The sequence below is a fragment of the Bos mutus genome, unplaced genomic scaffold, assembly GCF_027580195.1.
Source record: "Bos mutus isolate GX-2022 unplaced genomic scaffold, NWIPB_WYAK_1.1 CTG254, whole genome shotgun sequence".
In the NCBI taxonomy this organism is placed as follows: domain Eukaryota; kingdom Metazoa; phylum Chordata; class Mammalia; order Artiodactyla; family Bovidae; genus Bos; species Bos mutus.
This window is the reverse complement of record NW_027219758.1, coordinates 158,350-182,099: the sequence shown is the minus strand read 5'-3', so window position 1 is coordinate 182,099 and position 23,750 is coordinate 158,350. Positions and strand designations below refer to the sequence as shown.

Sequence of the window (23,750 nt, the reverse complement as noted above, 5' to 3'; positions counted from 1 at the left end):
TTATCTTTATTGTATATGATTACAGTTATATTAAATGGTGATTCAATGTTCATGTTCCTTTAACTTTCATGACATTTATCAATTTTTCTCTCACTATTATAGTAACCCACTCCAGTATTCTTGCCCGGAGAATCCCATGGACGGAGAAGCCTGGTGGGCTACAGTCCACGGGGTTGCAAAAGAGTTGGACACGACTGAGCCGACTTCACTTTCACATTATATGGCACCCATTGTTCATTTATGGTTTAGTTTTCTTCTGTGTGATATATATCCTTAATCAGTTCTTTCAGTGAGAGTCCCTCTCTATCCACTTATCTGAGAATATCACTTGTCCATTCTCAGAGGAGAATTTATTTGGGTATGAATGTAGAAAGACAGATACTTGCTTTCAGTATTTAAAATGTCTTATATTCTGGCTTATTTTTGTTCAGCTATGCAGGCGGCTGCGACGACCGGCGCACTAAGCATGGCCGAGAGGAGCTACCCCACGTCTGAGGTCAGGGGCAGAAGCCAGGAGGACACAACGCCCGAAGGGCGGTGGCCAAGAGGAGTTACCCCACATCCGAGGTCAGGGGCAGTGGCCAAGAGTGCCAGGCTGCGATGGCGCAGGAACGGCCGAGAGGAGCTACCTTGTGTCCAAGGTTGGGGGGGCGGCCAAGAGGAGCTACCAGACGTCCGAGGTCAGGGGCAGTGGCCAGGAGGAGCTACCCCACGTCTGAGGTCAGGGGAAGCGGCTGGGAGGAGCTACCCCACACCAACAGGCCCAAGGCCAGAGGTGGCAGCTGGGAGGACCAACCCCATGTCCAAGGAGCCGTGGCTGCACAGGCGCAGGAGGGCCTAGAAGAGCTATTCCACGTTGAAGGTCAGGAAGGGTGGTGGTGAGGAGATACCCCTCGTCCAAGGTTAGGAGCAGCCACTGCGCTTTGCTGGAGTAGCCATGAAGAGATACTTAGCCCAAGGTAAGAGAAACCCAAGTAAGACGGTAGGTGTTGCAAAAGGGCATCAGAGGGCAGACACACTGAAACCATACTCACAGAAAACTAGTCGATCTAATCACACTAGGACCACAGCCTTGTCTACTCAATGAAACTAAGCCATGCCCGTGGGGCAACCCAAGATGGGCGGGTCATGGTGGAGAGATCTGACAGAATGTGGTCCGCTGGAGAAGGGAATGGCAAACCATTTTTCTTGCCTTGAGAACCCCATGAACAGTATGAAAAAGCAAAATGATAGGATACTGAAAGAGGAACTCCCTAGGTCAGTAGGTGCCCAATATGCTACTGGAGATCAGTGGAGAAATAACTCCAGAAAGAATGAAGGGATGGAGCCAAAGCAAAAAGAATACCCAGCTCTGGATGTGACTGGTGATAGAAGCAAGGTCCGATGCTGTAAAGAGCAATATTGGTTTGGAACCTGGAATGTCAGGTCCATGAATCAAGGCAAATTGGAAGTGGACAAACAAGAGATGGCAAGAGTGAATGTCAGCATTCTAGGAATTAGCAAACTGAAATGGACTGGAATGGGTGAATTTAACTCAGATGACCATTATATCTACTACTGCAGGCAGGAATCTCTTAGAAGAAATGGAGTAGCCATCATGATCAACAAAAGAGTCAGAAATGCAGTACTTGGATGCAATCTCAAAAACGATAGAATGATCTCTGTTCATTTCCAAGGCAAACCATTCAATATCACAGTAATCCAAGTCTATGTCCCAACCAGTAATGCTGAAGAAGCTGAAGTTGAAAGGTTCTATGAAGACCTACAAGACCTTTTAGAACTAACACCCAAAAAAGATGTCCTTTTCATTATAGGGGACTGGAATGCAAAAGTAGGAAGTCAAGAAACACCTGGAGTAACAGGCAAATTTGGCCTTGGAATACGGAATGAAGCAGGGCAAAGATGTACAGAGTTTTGCCAAGAAAATGCACTGATCATAACAAACACCCTCTTCCAAAAACACAAGAGAAGACTCTACACATGGACATCACCAGATGGTCAACACCGAAATCAGATTGATTATATTCTTTGCAGCCAAAGATGGAGAAGCTCTATACAGTCAGCAAAAACAAGACAAGGAGCCAATTGTGGCTCAGATCATGAACTCCTTATTGCCAAATTCAGACATAAATTGAAGAAAGTAGGGAAAACCACTAGACCATCGAGGTATGACCTAAATCAAATCCCTTATGACCATACAGTGGAAGTGAGAAATAGATTTAAGGGCCTAGATCTGATAGATTAGAGTGCCTGATGAACTATGGAATGAGGTTTGTGACATTGTACAGGAGACAGGGATCAAGACCATCCCCATGGAAAATAAATGCAAAAACCCAAAATGGCTGTATGAGGAGGCCTTACAAATAGCTATGAAAAGAAGAGAAGTGAAAAGCAAAGGAGAAAAGGTAAGGTATAAACATCTGAATGCAGAGTTCCAAAGAATAGCAAGAAGAGATCAGAAAGCCTTCCTCAGTGATCAATGCAAAGAAATAGAAGAAAACAAAAGAATGGGAAAGACTGGAGATCTCTTCAAGAAAATTAGAGATACCAAGGGAACATTTCATGCAAAGATGGGCACAATAAAGGACAGAAATGGCATGGACCTAACAGAAGCAGAAGATATTAAGAAGAGATGGCAAGAATACACAGAAGAACTGTACAAAACAGATCTTCACAACCCAGATAATCACGATGGTGTGATCACTGACCTAGAGCCAGACATCCTGGAATGTGAAGTCAAGTGGGCCTTAGAAAGCATCACTATGAACAAAGCTAGTGGAGGTGATGGAATTTCAGTTGAGCTCTTTCAAATCCTGAAAGATGATGCTGTGAAAGTGCTGCACTCAATATACCAGCAAATTTTGGAAACTCAGCAGTGGCCACAGGACTGGAAAAGGTCAGTTTTCATTCCAGTCCCAAAGAAAGGCAATGCCAAGGAATGCTCAAACTACCACACAATTGCACTCATCTCACACTAGTAGAGTAATGCTCAAAATTCTCCAAGCCAGGCTTCAGCAATACGTGAACTGTGAACTTCCAGATGTTCAAGCTGGTTTTAGAAAAGGCAGAGGAACCAGAGATCAAATTGCCAACATATGCTGGATCATGGAAAAAGCAAGAGAGTTCCAGAAAAACATCTATTTCTGTTTTATTGACTATGCCAAAGCCTTTGGCTGTATGGATCATAATAAACTGTGGAAAATTCTTCAAGAGATGGGAATACCAGACTACCTGATCTGCCTCTTGAGAAACCTATATGCAGGTCAGGAAGCAACAGTTAGAACTGGACATGGAACAACAGACTGGTTCCAAATAGGAAAAGGACTTCGTCAAGGCTATATATTGTCACCCTGTTTATTTAACTTATATGCAGAGTACATCATGAGAAACGCTGGACTGGAAGAAACACAAGCTGGAATCAAGATTGCCGGGAGAAATATCAATAACCTCAGATATGCAGATGACACCACCCTCATGGCAGAAAGTGAAGAGGAACTCAAAAGCCTCTTGATAAAAGTGAAAGTGGAGAGTGAAAAAGTTGACTTACAGCTCAACATTCAGAAAACGAAGATCGTGGTATCCAGTCCCATGACTTCATGGGAAATAGATGGGAAACAGTGTCAGACTTTATTTTTTTTTGGCTCCAAAATCACTGCAGATGGTGACTGCAGCCATGAAATTAAAACACGCCTACTCCTTGGAAGGAAAGTTATGACCAACCTAGATAGCTATTAAAAAGCAGAGACATTACTTTGCCATCAAAGGTCCGTCTATTCAAGGCTATGGTTTTTCCAGTGGTCATGTATGGATGTGAGAGTTGGACTGTGAAGAAGGCTGAGTGCTGAAGAATTGATGCTTTTGAACTGTGTTGTTGGAGAAGACTCTTGAGAGTCCCTTGGACTGCAAGGAGTTTCAACTAGTCCATTCTGAAGGAGAGCAGCCCTGGGATTTCTTTGGAAGGAATGATGCTAAAGCTGAAACTCCAGTACTTTGGCCACCTCATGCGATTATTTTATTGTTTCAGAAACTCAGATCCATCACCTCTCCATGTCATGGACACTAGGGCTCATCTTTGTCATCTCCTCCTGAAGCATATCTGGGGAAAGACTATGACACTGAAACATGCTTAGAAGAGATGGGAACTGAGCAGAGCAGCATCCTATTAAGTCTATCCAGTAAATTTTTTTTATTAGATCTTCAGTGTTTGAGATGTTTGAATTTTCAGACATGAAAATGGAGAATGATGATGTGGACTTGCCTATTTTCTTTTGTAGTTTTTAAAACTATTTAGACTATACTATTAGGTCTTATCAACTGCTGAACTGGTATTATTCCTTTATCACTTATACTTTCTTTCCTTTCTATGATGTATAAAAGTCTAAAAGCCTTATTTGTCTGATATTCACATATATTTGACTGTTTATTTTTTGTTTTGGTTGGTTATGTCCAGTATGTTTATTTTTACCTTTTTTTTTTTTTTTTTTATTTTCAGGCCCAGAGTCCTTTTGATCACTATTTCTTATTTTATTGTGGATATTGCCACTTTTGAATATTTCTGACAACTTAGTTTGTGCTTTTCAAAATTATTTTGTGCTTTTTCTCCTCTTTACCTACTGTGAATTAAATCATATTTTGCAACTTTCTTTCCTTTTTAATCCTTGTTTGACTATGACACAGCATTCTATTTTCTATTATTAGTAAGTTTCCTTAAACTGTGTATGCATACTTGTCTTAACTTAGTCTTCATTAATCAGTATATCTACATTGCTATTAAATAATGAAAGGAATATGCTGCTGCTGCTAAGTTGCTTCAGTCGTGTCCGACTCTGTGAGACCCCATGGACTGCAGCCTACCAGGCTTTTCCGTCCTTGGGATTCTCCAGGCAAGAACACAAGAGTGGGTTGCCATTTCCTTCTCAATCCATGAAAGTGGAAAGTGAAAGTGAAGTCGCTCAGTCGTGTCTGACTCTTAGCGACCCCATGGACTGCAGCCTACCAGGCTCCTCCATCCATGGGATTTTCCAGGCAACAGTACTGGAGTGGGGTGCCATTGCCTTCTCCCAAAAGGAATATACAATATTTTAATTATGAATTCATCCTGCTTCTAACTTATAAACTGTCATTTGCAGGTATAGAATAAATCATCAATAGTAAATCATTTATTAATGAACTTTAAATATTATCTTTATTGTATATGATTACAGTTATATTAAATGGTGATTCAATGTTCATGTTCCTTTAACTTTCATGACATTTATCAATTTTTCTCTCACTATTATAGTAACCCACTCCAGTATTCTTGCCCGGAGAATCCCATGGACGGAGAAGCCTGGTGGGCTACAGTCCACGGGGTTGCAAAGAGTTGGACACGACTGAGCGACTTCACTTTCACATTATATGGCACCCATTGTTCATTTATGGTTTAGTTTTCTTCTGTGTGATATATATCCTTAATCAGTTCTTTCAGTGAGAGTCCCTCTCTATCCACTTATCTGAGAATATCACTTGTCCATTCTCAGAGGAGAATTTATTTGGGTATGAATGTAGAAAGACAGATACTTGCTTTCAGTATTTAAAATGTCTTATATTCTGGCTTATTTTTGTTTAGCTATGCAGGCGGCTGCAATGACCGGTGCACTAAGCGCAGGTGGCTGCAAAGCGTGCGCACTAAGCATGGCCGAGAGGAGCTACCCCACGTCTGAGGTCAGGGGCAGAAGCCAGGAGGACACAACGCCCGAAGGGCGGTGGCCAAGAGGAGTTACCCCACATCCGAGGTCAGGGGCAGTGGCCAAGAGTGCCAGGCTGCGATGGCGCAGGAACAGCCGAGAGGAGCTGCCTTGTGTCCAAGGTTGGGGGCGGCTGAGAGGAGCTACCAGGCGCATCCGAGGTCAGGGGTGCAGTGGCCAGGAGGAGCTACCCCACGTCTGAGGTCAGGGGAAGCGGCTGGGAGGAGCTACCCCCACCCAACAGGCCCAAGGCCAGAGGTGGCAGCTGGGAGGACCAACCCCATGTCCAAGGAGCCGTGGCTGCACAGGCGCAGGAGGGCCTAGAAGAGCTATTCCACGTTGAAGGTCAGGAAGGGTGGCGGTGAGGAGATACCCTCCTCCAAGGTTAGGAGCAGCCACTGCGCTTTGCTGGAGTAGCCGTGAAGAGATACTTAGCCCAAGGTAAGAGAAAACCCAAGTAAGACGGTAGGTGTTGCAAAGGGCATCAGAGGGCAGACACACTGAAACCATACTCACAGAAAACTAGTCGATCTAATCACACTAGGACCACAGCCTTGTCTAACTCAATGAAACTAAGCCATGCCCATGGGGCAACCCAAGATGGGCGGGTCATGGTGGAGAGATCTGACAGAATGTGGTCCACTGGAGAAGGGAATGGCAAACCATTTTTTCTTGCCTTGAGAACCCCATGAACAGTATGAAAAAGCAAAATGATAGGATACTGAAAGAGGAACTCCCTAGGTCAGTAGGTGCCCAATATGCTACTGGAGATCAGTGGAGAAATAACTCCAGAAAGAATGAAGGATGGAGCCAAAGCAAAAAGAATACCCAGCTCTGGATGTGACTGGTGATAGAAGCAAGGTCCGATGCTGTAAAGAGCAATATTGGTTTGGAACCTGGAATGTCAGGTCCATGAATCAAGGCAAATTGGAAGTGGACAAACAAGAGATGGCAAGAGTGAATGTCAGCATTCTAGGAATTAGCAAACTGAAATGGACTGGAATGGGTGAATTTAACTCAGATGACCATTATATCTACTACTGCAGGCAGAAATCTCTTAGAAGAAATGGAGTAGCCATCATGATCAACAAAAGAGTCAGAAATGCAGTACTTGGATGCAATCTCAAAAACGATAGAATGATCTCTGTTCATTTCAAGGCAAACCATTCAATATCACAGTAATCCAAGTCTATGTCCCAACCAGTAATGCTGAAGAAGCTGAAGTTGAAAGGTTCTATGAAGACCTACAAGACCTTTTAGAACTAACACCCAAAAAAGATGTCCTTTTCATTATAGGGGACTGGAATGCAAAAGTAGGAAGTCAAGAAACACCTGGAGTAACAGGCAAATTTGGCCTTGGAATACGGAATGAAGCAGGGCAAAGATGTACAGAGTTTTGCCAAGAAAATGCACTGATCATAACAAACACCCTCTTCCAAAAACACAAGAGAAGACTCTACACATGGACATCACCAGATGGTCAACACCGAAATCAGATTGATTATATTCTTTGCAGCCAAAGATGGAGAAGCTCTATACAGTCAGCAAAAACAAGACAAGGAGCCAATTGTGGCTCAGATCATGAACTCCTTATTGCCAAATTCAGACATAAATTGAAGAAAGTAGGGAAAACCACTAGACCATCAGGTATGACCTAAATCAAATCCCTTATGACCATACAGTGGAAGTCAGAAATAGATTTAAGGGCCTAGATCTGATAGATTAGAGTGCCTGATGAACTATGGAATGAGGTTTGTGACATTGTACAGGAGACAGGGATCAAGACCATCCCCATGGAAAATAAATGCAAAAAACCCAAAATGGCTGTATGGGGAGGCCTTACAAATAGCTGTGAAAAGAAGAGAAGTGAAAAGCAAAGGAGAAAAGGTAAAGATATAAACATCTGAATGCAGAGTTCAAAAGAATAGCAAGAAGAGATCAGAAAGCCTTCCTCAGTGATCAATGCAAAGAAATAGAGGAAAACAACAGAATGGGAAAGACTAGAGATCTCTTCAAGAAAATTAGAGATACCAAGGAACATTTCATGCAAAGATGGGCACAATAAAGGACAGAAATGGCATGGACCTAACAGAAGCAGAAGATATTAAGAAAAGATGGCAAGAATACACAGAAGAACTGTACAAAAAAGATCTTCACGACCCAGATAATCACGATGGTGTGATCACTGACCTAGAGCCAGACATCCTGGAATGTGAAGTCAAGTGGGCCTTAGAAAGCATCACTATGAACAAAGCTAGTGGAGGTGATGGAATTCCAGTTGAGCTCTTTCAAATCCTGAAAGATGATGCTGTGAAAGTGCTGCACTCAATATACCAGCAAATTTTGGAAACTCAGCAGTGGCCACAGGACTGGAAAAGGTCAGTTTTCATTCCAGTCCCAAAGAAAGGCAATGCCAAGGAATGCTCAAACTACCACACAATTGCACTCATCTCACACTAGTAGAGTAATGCTCAAAATTCTCAAAGCCAGGCTTCAGCAATATGAACCATGAACTTCCTGATGTTCAAGCTGGTTTTAGAAAAGGCAGAGGAACCAGAGATCAAATTGCCAACATTCTGCTGGATCATGGAAAAAAGCAAGAGTTCCAGAAAAACATCTATTTCTGTTTTATTGACTATGCCAAAGCCTTTGGCTGTATGGATCATAATAAACTGTGGAAAATTCTGAAAGAGATGGGAATACCAGACCACCTGATCTGCCTCTTGAGAAACCTATATGCAGGTCAGGAAGCAACAGTTAGAACTGGACATGGAACAACAGACTGGTTCCAAATAGGAAAAGGACTTACGTCAAGGCTATATATTGTCACCCTGTTTATTTAACTTATATGCAGAGTACATCATGAGAAACGCTGGACTGGAAGAAACACAAGCTGGAATCAAGATTGCGGGAGAAATATCAATAACCTCAGATATGCAGATGACACCACCCTCATGGCAGAAAGTGAAGAGGAACTCAAAAGCCTCTTGATAAAGGTGAAAGTGGAGAGTGAAAAAGTTGACTTACAGCTCAACATTCAGAAAACGAAGATCATGGTATCCAGTCCCATGACTTCATGGGAAATAGATGGGAAACAGTGTCAGACTTTATTTTTTTTGGCTCCAAAATCACTGCAGATGGTGACTGCAGCCATGAAATTAAAACACGCCTACTCCTTGGAAGGAAAGTTATGACCAACCTAGATAGCTATTAAAAAAGCAGAGACATTACTTTGCCATCAAAGGTCCGTCTATTCAAGGCTATGGTTTTTCCAGTGGTCATGTATGGATGTGAGAGTTGGACTGTGAAGAAGGCTGAGTGCTGAAGAATTGATGCTTTTGAACTGTGTTGTTGGAGAAGACTCTTGAGAGTCCCTTGGACTGCAAGGAGTTTCAACTAGTCCATTCTGAAGGAGAGCAGCCCTGGGATTTCTTTGGAAGGAATGATGCTAAAGCTGAAACTCCAGTACTTTGGCCACCTCATGCGACGATTTGACTCATTGAAAAAGACTCTGATGCTGGGAGGGACTGGAGGGCAAGAGGAGAATGGGACAACAGAGGATGAGATGGCTGGATGGCATCACTGACTCGATGGACATGAGTCTCAGTGAACTCCGGGAGTTGTTGATGGACAGGGAGGCCTGGCGTGCTGTGATTCATGGTGTCACAAAGAGTCAGACATGACTGAGTGACTAATCTGATCTGATCTGATTGAGGTTAATAGATTCAAGGGAATAAATCGGTAGGTAGAGTGCCTGGGGAACAACGGACGAGGATTCATAACATTGTACTGGAACAGTGATCAAAACCATCCCCAAGAAGAAACACAAAAAGGCAAAATGATTGTCTGAGGAGACCTTACAAATAGCTGAGAAAAGAAGAGATGTGAAAGGCAAAGGAGAAAAGGAAAGATATATCCATCTGAATACAGATTTCGGAAGAATAGCAAGGAAAGATAAGAAAGCAAACCCAAGTGATCAGTGAAAATAAATGGAAAACAATAGACTAGGAAAGACTAGAGAATTCCTCAAGCAAATTGGATATACCAAGGAAGCAGTTCATGCAAAGATGGGCTATATAAAGGATAGAAATGGCATGGACCTAACAAAGCAGAAGATATTAAGAAGAGGTGGCAAGAATACACAGAAGAACTATACAAAAAAGACCTTAATGTCCCAGATAACCACTATGGTATCATCACTCACCTGGATTCAAGCAACCTGTAGTGTGAAGTCAAGCGGGCCTCAGGAGGTATCACTATCATCACTATGAACAAAGCTAGTCGAGGTGATAGATTCCCAGCTGAGCTATTTCAAATCCTAAAGGATGATGCTATGAAAAAGATGCACTCAATATGTCAGCAAGTATGGAAAACACAGCAGTGGCTATAGGCCTGAAAAAGGTCAATTTTCATTCCGGTCCCAAAGACGCAATATCAAAGAGTGTTCAAACTGTCACACAATTGCACACATTTCACACACTAGCAAAGTAATGCTCAAAATTCTCCAAGCCAGGCTTCAGCAATACATGAACCGTGAACTTTCAGATTTTCAAACTGGTTTTAGAAAAGGCAGAGGAACCAGAGATCAAATTGCCACCATCCGCTGGATCATTGTAAAAGCAAGAGAGTTTCAAAAACAACAACAACAACAAAAAAACCCAAACATCTATTTCTGCTTTATTGACTATGCCAGAGCCTGTGACTGTGTGGATCACAATAAACTGTGGAAAATTCTTCAAGAGATGGGAATACCAGACCACCTGACCTGCCTCTTGACAAACCTGAATGCAGGTCTGGAAGCAACAGTTAGGACTGGACATGGAACAATGGAGTGGTTCCAAATAGGAAAAGGAGTAAGCCAAGCCTGTATATTGTCACCCTGCTTATTTAACTTATGTGCAGACTATATCATGAGAAACCTTGGGCTGGATGAAGCATAAGCTGGAACCAGGATTGTGGGGAGAAATATCAATAACCTCAGATATGCAGATGACACCACCCTTATGGCAGAAAGTGAAGAGAAACTAAAGAGCTTCTTGATGAAAGTGATAGAGGAGAGTGAAAAAGTTGGCTTAAAGCTCAACATTCAGAAAAGTAAGATTATGGCATCCAGTCCCATCTTTTCATGGCAAATCAATGGGGAATCTGTGGAAATAGTGACTGACTATTTTTTGGGGTCCAAAATCACTGCAGATGGTGACTGCAGCCATGAAATTAAAATATGCTTTCTCCTTGGAAGGAAAGTTATGACCAATCTAGATAGCATATTCAAAAGCAGAGACATTACTTTGTCAATAAAGGTCCATCTAGTCAAGGCTATGGTTTTTCCAGTAGTCACATATGGATGTGAGTGTTGGACTATAAAGAAGGCTGAGTGCCGAAGAATTGATACTTTTGAACTGTGGTGTTGGATAAGCCTTTTGAGAGTCCTTTGGACTGCAAGGAGATCCAACCAGTCCATCCTAAAGGAGATCAGTCCTGAGTGTTCATTGGAAGGAGTGATGCCGAAGCTGAAACTCCAGTAATTTGGCCACCTCATGCAGAGTTGACTCATTGGAAAAGACCCTGATGCTGGGAGGGATTGAGGGCAGGAGGAGAAGAGGACGGTAGAGGATGAGATGGTTGGATGTCTTCTCCAACTCAATGGACACGAGTTTGGGTAAACTCCGGGAGTTGATGATGGACAGGGAAGCCTGGCCTGTTGCAGTTCATGGGGTTGCAACAATTCAGACACGATTGAGTGACTGAACTGAACTGAACTGAACTGGAGAACTAACACATGAGTAGAAAGTGGATCTCCTTTGGTGATGTAATGTGCTGAAGAATAAATTAGAGTTTATAGGGTATTTGGGAAGTATAAGACAGAAGGAGATTAATTCAATCTCAGGTATAATGACAGAAGAGTGAGAAATGCATCACAAGGGACTAGCCTTGAACTTGGCCTTATAAGATAAGTAGAGTTGCAGAAGAAAAAATAGTGCAGGGAGATAACGATTATGCACCTCACTTGTGACCATGAATGTAGCTATAGTTAGAAGCATAGTTATCTATAGATACAGCCATAGATACAAGAATAGGTAAAAGATGGAAATAAAATAATAATTCAGTATTAAAAAAAAGAAAGAAACTGAAACAATGGCTTAATAGAAGTAAAGAAGCCGTGTATGACAATATTCATTTTGAGTAACATCTAGAGTATTAGAAAAATCATTTCAATTGTAATAAAATGTGTACCTTCTTATCTCCTTTGGTTGCATTTGTTTCAAGTGTAGAAAATGCCCCTCACCAATGACACTGCACTAAGAGAATTCATTTTCCTGGGGCTCATGGATCACCCAAAGCTCCAGTCTCTCTTCTTTTTAGAAGAGAGTTTAGAAGAGAGTGTTTCTGGTCATTTACCTGGTCACCCTCCTAGGCAACCTGAGCATGATGGTTTTAATCAGACTGGACTCTCACCTTCACACGCCCATGTACTTCTTCCTCACTCATTTATCCCTTGTAGACTTGTGCTATACCTCTACTGCAGCCCCACAGATGCTGACTAACCTGGTATCTCAGAAGAAGACCATCAGCTTTGCTGGTTGTTTTGCACAGTTATTTTTTCATAGCACTTCTCCTCACTGAGTTTTACATGCTGACAGCAATGGCCTATGACCACTATGTGGTCATATACAACCCTCTGCACTACAGTGTGAAGATGTCCAGGTGCATCTGCACAAACTTGACTCTTCCAGGCCATCCTGACTTTTTGTTTGAACTTTTGTAGATCAAATGTCGTCAACCATTTCTACTCTGCTGACCCACCACTCATTAAGTTTGCTTGGTCTTAAACTCATGTCAAAGAGCTTTATTTGCTCATATCAACAGGCTTCAACCTCTGCAACTGCCTCATCACCATCCTGTGTCTTATGCTTTCATTCTTGCTGTCATCCTCAGGATCAAATCAGCAGAAGGAAGGCACAAGGCATTCTCCACCTGTGGTTCCCACGTGACGATTGTAACCCTATATTATGGGGCAATCTTCTGCACATATTTAAGATCACCAACAGATAAGAATGCTGAAGGATCCAAGATAATAGCTGTTTTCTACACCTTGGTACGTCCAGTACTTAATCCATTGATTGACAGCCTGTGGAACAACAATGTAAAACAAGCATTGAAGAGGATCCCGAAGAAATATGGTCACTCAGACAGCAACACCTCCAATTTCCAATAAACGGTAACTCTTAACCTTTGACTCAAAGGCCTTTGCATTATCGTGATGGGTTTTCAGGTTCTTTATGACTATATCTGCCGAAGTCCAGCTCCAGCAGCCAGGGAATCAGCCTGAAGGGGTGAGTGGTGTTGGCGGGCAATGATGTAGCCTCTGACTCAAAGTACAGGACTACATGTTTATTTCAAGCTTCAGGTTTTCTTTTATACTTTGACAAAAGCATTAGGTCATAGGTTTGACATTTTTAGTTTCCCCCACCCAAATTTATTGTCTCCAGAAATCATTGTTGTCCTACAAACAGAGTTCCTGCTTCAGCGATTCTCTCAGAATCAGCTTTACTATCTACTTCCTCTTATGTGTCCTATACTTAACTTGTGATTACATTGTGACTCATGCTACATTCCTCAGTTTATTTCTTATCTTTCTAGATCCTGTTTGCCCCTAGTATCTAAAGATTACTGTCTCCTAAAAAGGCTTCTTAAGATCACTGTCTCCTAAAAAGGCTTCTATCTATTCTTAATTAACCCTAAGCTCAGCAAACTTCTTTTGCCATAAACATTCCCCTCACAAGCAGGTCTCAGACAACAATCCTTCCCCTGGCCTCAAGCTGTGGCCTATGTGCTGATCCTGGAACATTCTTTGTAAAGATTCTTGAATAAATGTCAGTGGTTAACTTTATGGATTATTTTCTGGGCACAACTGCAGAAGGCTTTGTGCTTTCTCATGCTCCTGTCAAGAACAATAAGCACCTTAACATTCTTTCCAGCCAACTCAACCAAAGAAAGGAAGAAACAAGTCAGAATCACAAGAGCTAACTCCTTCATGCCGGGACCGTGCCTGCGGAATGAGGAGAGGGGGTTGGGGCCGTACCTCCATTTTATCAGTAATGCCTAACGCGGCTCCCAACATATGTCTTTATGGAAGAATATTTCACCAAAAAATACTCAGGTCTGGAACAATGAACTACACTTATTAGTCTAGGCTGTTGCCCTTCAATGTTGTCCATGAACCAGGAGAAACAGCATAACTTTGGAGGTCTCAGCTCCATGGAGGCAAGGTGCATGTGTAGTTTTGCCCACTGTTTGAAATGAAGTGAACATTTTTCACAAAACCTGTGAATAAGATGATTCTCAATAAATATTTCTTGAACTATTATTATAGCCCTTTCTCATTATGGAGAATTAAGTGCAATCTCTACATACTACCACTTTCCAGAATGGTCTTCATGAAGAATTCTTAACAATCTAAAATCCTATTGTGTGACTTTAAATATGCATGTCTCACCTTTCCCACTGTGAAAAGGAAATGGTTTAAGGACACAAATCATCATTTACGTTTCTATTATACTCTCTATATTCATAGCAAAGTGCAAGCAAAAGTTTTTCCTTGAAAATTTATTAACTATATAGATTACTGAAGAAATGAATGAATGAATGATTGCCTCTACCCAGAATGTAGCACTGTGTGAGCTTGCCACATTTCTTTCCTAAACAACATGATATTAAAGACCATCTATTAATCTGTTTAAACCCTTTCTCAAAATTTATTAATAGCAATATGACAGAGAAAGTTAATTATCCTCCACTGTCCTCAGTTTCCCTTTTGTAAAGTGAATATAATAATACTGATGACCCAAAGAGTTTGTGAGGATTGACTGAACTAATCCATGTAAACTGGTGAGGTCAATGCCTCACACATATTAAGGATTTGATGTCTATTACCCATAATCAATTATTTCCATTCATTTTTTCCCCCTGCAGTTGTTAAACAAGAGAGTCACTCACCCCATATGATCTCCCTACAGAATTTCAAGTATGAGGGATGAGGTTGTGTATTCAATAAATGCAAATGTACCTGGGAAGCAATATACAAGAAGACAAGGAGTGCAGTATATTTGCTGAATTATACACTGCACACACTCCTTAAATTATTCATCAATATTTGTTAACTTTTTTTTTTTTTTTTTGGCCACATCATGAGACACATGGCATGTGGGATCTTGATTCTCCCCATCAGTGCTTGTTGATCAAGTATTAATCTCCAGGGCACAAGCTAAACTGTGGAGATTACAGTTCTTACAGATAAGAGATTGCAGTGTAGTGGTGGCAACAGAAATATTAGTAGGAGATGAAAACTGAGTATGTCAGCCCAGGATGGGGCAAAGTGGTAAGACAGAGTGGAGGACGGAGGTGAAACCCAGTTCTGTGGAGGCAAGAAAGCATCCTCTGAGAATCCTTCCATGTAAGCATTTCCTAGTTTCAAGATTAACATGAACCAGAGGAGAACAAGGAAAGCACTGACTGAAAAGAAACTGAAACAAGAATTTTAAAGAAAGGTGAGAGAAAAAGGACAAACTGACTTCACGTTAAGGAAAGGCAGCTTCCCTTCCCATAGTTGAAAAAGTGGTTTTGAAAGTATGTTTGCTATTAATTTCTCATTTAAATGCGTTCTTCTCTGCAATCACCCATTTTCTTTTTCTTTTTTTCAGTTTTCTAACTTTATTGAAGCTTTCAGTGGCTAAGTCAAAGACCTCTCTTGGCAAATGTCACATTGCACTTGAAAATATATGGGTTATTTTCAAATATATTTTGATATCAATTTCTAACATAATTCTCCAGTGATAATAAGAGAACAGACTCTGTATGGTTTCAATACGTTCAGACCCTGAACATTTTGCACCCTCTTTTATGTCCCTGGATATGTTCCAGTGTCTCTTAGTTTATACTCTGTGGGAACTTGAATAGAATTTTTATCTTACTGTTGTGTGAAAATTGTATAAATCTTAATTATGTTGAATTGATTTGTGGTGTTTTCAGGACTACTATACCCTTCTATGTTCCTATGTATTTTTTAATCAATTTTTGAGAGTTTGATATTAAAAATTCAACTAAAAATTTATTTTCATACTTAAAAATAATTGTAAAATATAGTGGAACTATATGTCACTTCATTCTGTATTTCCCAAGTCTCCTGCATATGTGTTATCACACTTTCATAACTTAAAAAATAAAAAAAGAAAGAAAAAGAAAAACTAGTCAGTTGGGTACAGGAAGGCAGAAATTCAAAACCTAAACCAGTCCAGGTTTGATGCATGATACAGGGTGCTCAGGGCTGGTGCACTGGGATGACCCAGAGGGATGGGATGGGGAGGGAGGTGGGAGGAGGGTTCAGGATGGGGAACACATCTATACTCGTGTCTGATTCAAGTCAATGTATGGCAAAACCAACACAATATTGTAAAGTAAAATAAATAAATTAATTAAAAAACAACCTACCCTGCCACTGTCTAGACATGTGGCATAGGCTTTACTGTTCCTTTAGTGGAGGTCTGATTCTTTAGCTGAAATGACAGGAAGGAGTCCCTACCTCCAAGTGTCATTTTGAGGAATCAATTAAATTGCCAAGGGAAAGTGCTCCACACAAGAAGTGCTCAATAAGGTGACTGCCAATTTCATAGTCTATTTCATAGTCCTGTTCATGCCTAATCTTGCCCAAGACATGGATGTCCATTAGAAAGGACATTGCTAAGAGCTCTGGATTTTAGGAGAAGAGGAAGTTTCAGTATGAAAGAAAAATAAAACATAAAATAAGACCATCTTCAAAATGTGAAAATGAAATCATTGCTTGCCTTCCATGTCACTCTCAGGGCAAGTAATAATTTAGAAAATATGAAAAAATATGTCTGAAACACATGATTAGCTCTTTGATCCCACAGTGTTACAGTGAATCCCTGAAGGGCTGATTCCTAATGACACACTTGTTTCTGCTGCTGCTAAGTACCTCTGAGATTTGCTTTAAGAACAGGTTCCTACCTCCCAAATCCTGCTAGAAATACATCAATGGTATTCAGCTTAGAGAGGCATCAATGAACTTTCCTAAACAGACGTTGAGAAAATGGGTTCATACCCAAACCAGAAGTAAGTCTTTGTTTGTCTTATTTTTAAGTCAACAGGAGATTGTTGTAAAATCTCAAGCAGGTCCACCAACTTTTACACTGTTTGACCAAAATATACAAATGCAAATCTCTATGTTTCACTTGTCTGGAAAATCCCATGGACAGGGGAGCTTGGTAGGCTGCAGTCCACGGGATCGCAAAGAGTCAGACACGACTGAGTGACTCACCTTCACTTTCATGCATTGGAGAAGGCAATGGCAACCCACTCCAGTGTTCTTGCCTGGAGAATCCCAGGGACAGCGGAGCCTGGTGGGCTGCCGTCTATGGGGTCGCACAGAGTCGGACACGACTGAAGTGACTTAGCAGCAGCTGTTGTTCAGGCACCTAATCATGTCCGACTTTTTGCCACTCCATGGATTGCAGTGCACTAGGCTTCACTGTCATTCACTATCTCCTGGGGTTTGCTCACACTCATGTTCATTGAGTCTGTGATGCTATCCAACCATCTCTTCTGTTGCCCCCTTCTCCTCCAGTTCTCAATCTCGAGCTCTAGCCCACTGAGCTGGGTTCCTCTCTAGGGTGATCTCATCAGAGCTGAACTCTTCTTCCTGGACTCTGGTACCTTGCTTTCTTTCTTCCTTCCATTTCTTTTTTGCAGAACAGGATACTCTCCTGCTCCATATACCCTATTGTCAGTTCTGCTGGCCTGAGTGCTGTAGGAATGGCTGATTTCATGTGCATGTAACTAATGCCGTTGACAGGGCTCTGTTTTCAGAAACTTTACAGATTAAATATGATGTTCTTCCTCACTGTCTTGAAATCCTTAATTATTTTTGAACAAGGATGTTGTATATTTTCTCTGTTACTGGATTGTGTCTATTGTGTAGATTGTCCTAGTTACCCAGGTTTAACAATTTGTAGCTTTCTCCTGTCCTTGACAGAGAAGGCAATGACACCCCACTCCAGTACTCTTGCCTGGAAAATCCCACGGACGGAGGAGCCTGGTAGGCTGCAGTCCATGGGGTTGCTAAGAGTCAGACATGACTGAACGACTTCACGTTCACTTTCATGCACTGGAGAAGGAAATGGAAACCCACTTCAGTGTTCTTGCCTGGAGAATCCCAGGGATGGGGGAGCCTGGTAGGCTGCCATCTATGGGGTCTCACAGAGTCGGACATGACTGAAGCTACTTAGCAGCAGCAACTGTCCTTGAATTGCTCCTCTGCTGTCTCTTCCTCCATCAGAGAGAGGCTCTCCTTGGCTGTGAGGGAGTAAACCCACAAATGCCCTATTAAGAAGATGCTCACCTGTCATTCTAGGCTAACAAAGGTAGCCAGGTCAGCTGTGATTTTCTTTCTTATTCTCCATAGATGTTTTGGTATCTCGCCACCTATCAGTACTCCTGCTGCCCTCCAGTCGGGGTATGGCTGGATTCACACAGGTCACTGAGACAGTGAATCAAGACCTTTTCAGATCCCAGAAGCAATCATTATGTGACATGTAATAAACAAGTCCTTCTGCAATAGTGGAGTGGTCCTTCAGTCTAATTTCCTGCCATGTCTTAATAAACCTGAAATTTCTACATCCTGATCTTTTTCTTTCTAGCATTTTCTCTTCCAATAACTACTACCTCTTCTCTCTCTGGTATTCTTGGGTGTCGAAGAACATGAAAAATCTCCTAAGCCACCTTGTTGCTGCCATACAAGCAGATAACCTGATTTCAGCTTATTCATTTTTAGACACTTCTTATAGGAAAGCTGAAATAAACCACCAATTAACTTCTTTTTCTCCAGTGAATGTTGTGGTATCTTGATAAAATCTCATAGGCAGAGATAAATCAGTCTCTCAGTGAAGTGAAACATTTGTGCTTTAGTGGAGGTATCAGCTCTGACTTTCTGCATTCCTCTGTATGAATTCTGTACATGCACATATAGGCCTCAGTTCAGTTCAGTTCAGTTGTTCAGTTGTGTCTGACTCTTTGTGATGCCATGAACCACAGCAGACAGGCTTCCCTGTCCATCATGAACTCCCAGGGTTTACTCAAACTCATGTCCATTGAGTCAGTGATGCCATACAACCATCTCAGCCTTTGTAGTCCTCTTCTCCCACTTCCAGTGTTTCCCAGAATCAGGGTCTTTTCCAATAGGCCAGTTCTTCACATCAGGCGGCCAAAGTATTGGAGTTTCAGCTTCAGCATCAGTCCTTCCAATGAATATTCAGGACTGATTTTCTTTAGGATGGACTGGTTGGATATCCTTGTTTACCAAAGGACTCTCAAGAGTCTTCTCCAACACCACAATTCAAAAGCATCAATTCTTCATGACTCAGCTTTCTTTCTTTTTTTTTTTTTTCAGCTTTCTTTAGAATCCAACTCTCACGTCCATACATGACCAATGGAAAAACCACAGCCTTGACTAGACGGACCTTTGTTGGCAAAGTAATGTCTCTGCTTTTTAATATGCTGTCTAGGTTGGTCATAACTTTTCTTCCAAGGAGCAAGCATCTTTTAATTTCATGGCTGCAGTCACCATCTGCAGTGATTTTATAGCCCCTCAAAATAAAGTCTGTTGCTGTTTCCATTCTTTCCCCATCTATTAGCCATGAAGTGATGAGACCAGATGCCATGATCTTAGTTTTCTGAATATTGAGTTTAAAGGCAACTTTTTCACTCTTCTCTTTCACTTTCATCAAGACGCTCTTTTGTTTTACTTCACTTTCTGCCATAAGGATGGTGTCATCTGAATATCTGACATTATTTATATATCTCCCAGCAATCTTGATTCCACCTTGTGCTTCATCCAGCCCGGCATTTCTCATGATGTACTCTGCATATAAGTTAAATAAGCAGGGTGACAATATACAGCCTTGGTATACTCCTTTCCCGATTTGGATCCAGGGTGTTGTTCCATGTCCAGTTCACATAGACCTACAGGTTTCCAAATGTATCACACATGGTATCTTTGCCTCTGGTCCTTATCCTTCCTAGAATATTCTCCTTTGAATTCCTGATTGATTTTTCTTTCTCTTTCAGCTTGTTATTTAAAAAGTCCCTTTTACATGAGTTCCTTGTTAATGTTGCTGTTTAAAATCTAAACAACCTTTCCTTCATTTTCTTTCTTTTCCTCCATGCCAGAGTCATCTGAAACACTAATGATTTATTGTGGCATTATCCTTCTGTGTCCACTAGAATGTGAATGCCAGAAAGGCAGGGATTTTGAAGCTTTGGTTCATTTTTCCATCTACAGTGCATAAATACATAATGTATTAATTATCAATAAATACTTTTGGACTACTCTGTGATCTCTGTAAAGATTTTAGAGTAAAACAAAACAGATATTACTATTTCCATTTAAAATAAGGAAATGAAGTGCCTTCCGGGTAAGAATCATTATCTACTATTGGTAACTACTATTAGCATATTCCATAGATGTATATTAAGTACTTAATATAAAATGGAAGGGAGGTATAGGTATAAAAGCACTTTTTTTAAACTGTATTTCTGAATTATAACTACAGTAAATTTTACTGACTTATTTGGAAATGAGACAAGAATTGGGCAAGTTTAAAAAAAATGAAGTGTGAGAGAAATAAAAACATAAAAGCATGCGTGGAGTACAAAAGAGGGGACTCAGTACTTATTTAGAAGTGACGATGAACTAGTAAGCCACAAATTGTCATATGTCTAGATAGATGGAGGTCATATTTAATAACTTAAATACCTTTTATGCCAAGCTTGTTTCTTTTCTTTATGAAAACACTCTGTCATTGCTTTAGACCATCCTCAAAATACTATGTGAGAATTTATTTCATCTAAAAATTCTTTGTTCATTGATTTGTCATGTGTTTATAGGACTCTGGTGACTGTGCCTTTGTGTTTTGGTTTGTAATTATATTTTTAAAGTGTGATTCTGGGAACATCTGTGTTAGGATCATCGGGATAAATGTTAAGTGTGAGACTCCACTGTCCCATGTGACTTTCTGACACAGATGTTCTGTAGATTATCTTGATTAACAAGCTTCTTGGAGCAATTGTTTTGTCAAACAGTTTATAAGCCCCTGTTTTTCCTGTGAAAGATATAACACTGTGAATCATTCTGTGGGAATTCAGAATAAAAGATTGCAAGTAGTTTGGTATTTCATGCTCATGCTATTTTTTTTTTTCTTTTCTATTTTACCTGCTACTGCTAAGTCACTTTGCTCATGTCCAACTCTGTGCGACACCATAGACGGCAGCCCACCAGGCTCCCCTGTCCCTGGGATTCTCCAGGCAAGAACACTGGGGTGGGTTGCCATTGCCTTCTCCAATGAATGAAAATGAAAAGTGAAAGTGAAATCACTCAGTCATGCCCGACCCTCAGTGACCCCATGGACTGCAGCCTACCAGGCTCCTCTATCCATGGGATTTTCCAGGCAAGAGTAGTGGAGTGGGGTGCCATTAAAGTAGCATATAAATATGCCCTTAGAAATCGCAGAACAGTAATGAAGAATAATTTACTCTGTCCTTGAAGAACTAACATATAAGGAGCAAGTGGATCCATTTTAGTGATGTAATGTGCTAAACAATAAATGAGAGGATATAGGGTGTGTGGTGGAAGTAAAAAGCAGAAAGGGAGTAATTCAGTTTTATGTATGATGGGAGAGGAGTGAAAATACTTCATAAAGGACAGCCTTGAAGCTGGGGCTATAAAGGTATGTAAAATGCAGAAGCTTAAAAAGTGCAGGGAGATACGGAATATGCAGTTCACTTATACATATGGACATAGCTATAAGCATAGTTATCTTTAGGTACAGATGTAGGTACAAGGTAGGAAGGAAATAAAGGAAGGAAATAAAATAATAGTTCTGTATTAAAGAAGCTGAAACAATGGCTCAGTAGAAGCAAAACTTCATCTTACAATAGTATTCATTTTGAATGATCTGGAGGTATAGATAAAAATCATTTCAATAGTAATAAAAAGTGCATCTTCATGTCTCTGATTCCATCTGTTTCAAGTGCAGAAAATGCCCTTCACCAATGACACCATACTAAGAGAATTCATCCTCCTGGGGCTCACAGATCGTCCAGAGCTCCAGCCTCTCCTCTTTGTGCTGTTTCTGGTCATTTACCTGGTCGCCCTCCTAGGCAACCTGGGCATGATGGTGTTAATCAGACTGGACTCTCACCTTCACACACCCATGTACTTCTTCCTCACTCATTTATCCTTTGTAGACTTGTGCTATACCTCTACTGCAGCCCCACAGATGCTGACTAATCTGGTATCACAGAAGAAGACCATCAGCTTCGCTGGCTGCTTTGTACAATGTTACCTTTTCATAGCACTTCTCCTCACTGAGTTTTACATGCTGGCAGCAATGGCCTATGACCGCTACGTGGCCATATGCAACCCTCTGCACTACAGTGTGAAGATGTCCAGGTGCATCTGCATAAGCTTGGCCACATTTCCTTATGTCTATGGCTTCTCAGATGGACTCTTCCAGGCCATCCTGACCTTCCACTTGACCTTCTGTAGATCCAACATCATCAACCATTTCTACTGTGCTGACCCGCCACTCATCAAGCTTTCTTGCTCTGATACTTATGTCAAAGAGCATGCCATGTTGATATCAGCAGGCTTCAACCTCTCCAACTCCCTCATCATCATCCTGACTTCTTACGCCTTAATTCTCACTGCAATCCTCAGGATCAAATCAGCAGAAGGAAGGCGCAAGGCATTCTCCACCTGTGGTTCCCACATGATGGCTGTAACGCTATTTTATGGGACACTCTTCTGCATGTATGTAAGACCACCAACAGACAAGACGGTGGAAGAATCCAAGATAATAGCTGTTTTCTACACCTTTGTAAGTCCAGTACTTAATCCATTGATCTACACTCTGAGGAACAAATATGTAAAACAAGCACTGAAGAGAGTCCTCAGGAGAAACATAGTCACTAAGATGGCCATGCCTCAATTTCCAATAAATGGTTACTCTTAATCTTTGGCTCAAATGTCTCTACATTTATAAGATCAGTTTTCATATTCTTTGTGTCTGTGTTTCAATTGTTCTTCGGACTGAGAATAAATAAGCTGTACTTAGTCTAGACTGCTGTCCTTTAATATGTTTTCCTGGGTTGACAGTAGTAGCATCTCCTTGGATATTGTTAGAAATGAAGCATAGAGTTCTGCACCTCATATCAACTATTTCAGAACTGCTTTTAGAATGAAATTTTAGGTTCTTTGAAGTCATTTCATTTTGAAGAGCCCCTCTCTAAGTGAAAATTCCTACTATGTATTCCCTGGAGCACAGGTATGCTCTTACTGCTGATAATAGTAAACAGGATACACATGCTGTGAGCTCAGTTCTTTGAATTTATTTTCTTTTTATTGTCATCTATTTTGAGGGGCTACGAATCTTTAAGAAGACCAACCTTCTGTACTCTTCCCCTAACTTACTAAGTAAAACTGAACTATGGGTCATGATAGCTTTCTGGTTCTTATGAATGCACTTGTTTGATGGTCAGTCTGGAATGAGAAGAGAGAAGAATATAATCATTCTTTTCCTAGACAGCTGTTTGTGGATCTGGTTTGTGGCCTCTGATCTGTAGGGACCTACTTTCTCCCTCAGATCTGCGAGTGTGAATACACATACTCAGATCTAGGGAAAGAAAAAATGTTTTTTGTGTCATTGATCTGAAAAAGGTAGATTACTTGGGATTACCTTTTACTTTCTTTTCTAGATTTTTTAACAAAAATTGGAAATATAGTTTTGAGTCTTGTTTCTTTTCTTATGCAAAATCTTTATATATTTCACATATGTATTGCTTGAGCTAAAAGTCATTCACTTTGCTATATTTTATCCCTGAATTTGTAATATATATTTTTTTCTGTGCCTTTGTTAACTTGTGTGCTATTTAGATGATAGTGCTTAATTAACC

General features: G+C 41.0%; 1 protein-coding gene and 1 pseudogene across 1 annotated transcript; both read left to right on the top strand.

The window, feature by feature from the left end:
* The first annotated feature begins 12,001 nt into the window (after positions 1-12,001).
* LOC102268508 (olfactory receptor 5M11-like) lies at positions 12,002-12,942 on the top strand (annotated as a pseudogene).
* Positions 12,943-21,835: 8,893 nt separating this feature from the next.
* On the top strand, positions 21,836-22,810 carry LOC102268780 (olfactory receptor 5M11). The gene has a single exon (XM_005909413.1). It carries the CDS (start codon positions 21,836-21,838, stop codon positions 22,808-22,810), a length of 975 nt encoding a protein of 324 aa, XP_005909475.1.
* The last annotated feature ends 940 nt before the right edge of the window (positions 22,811-23,750 follow it).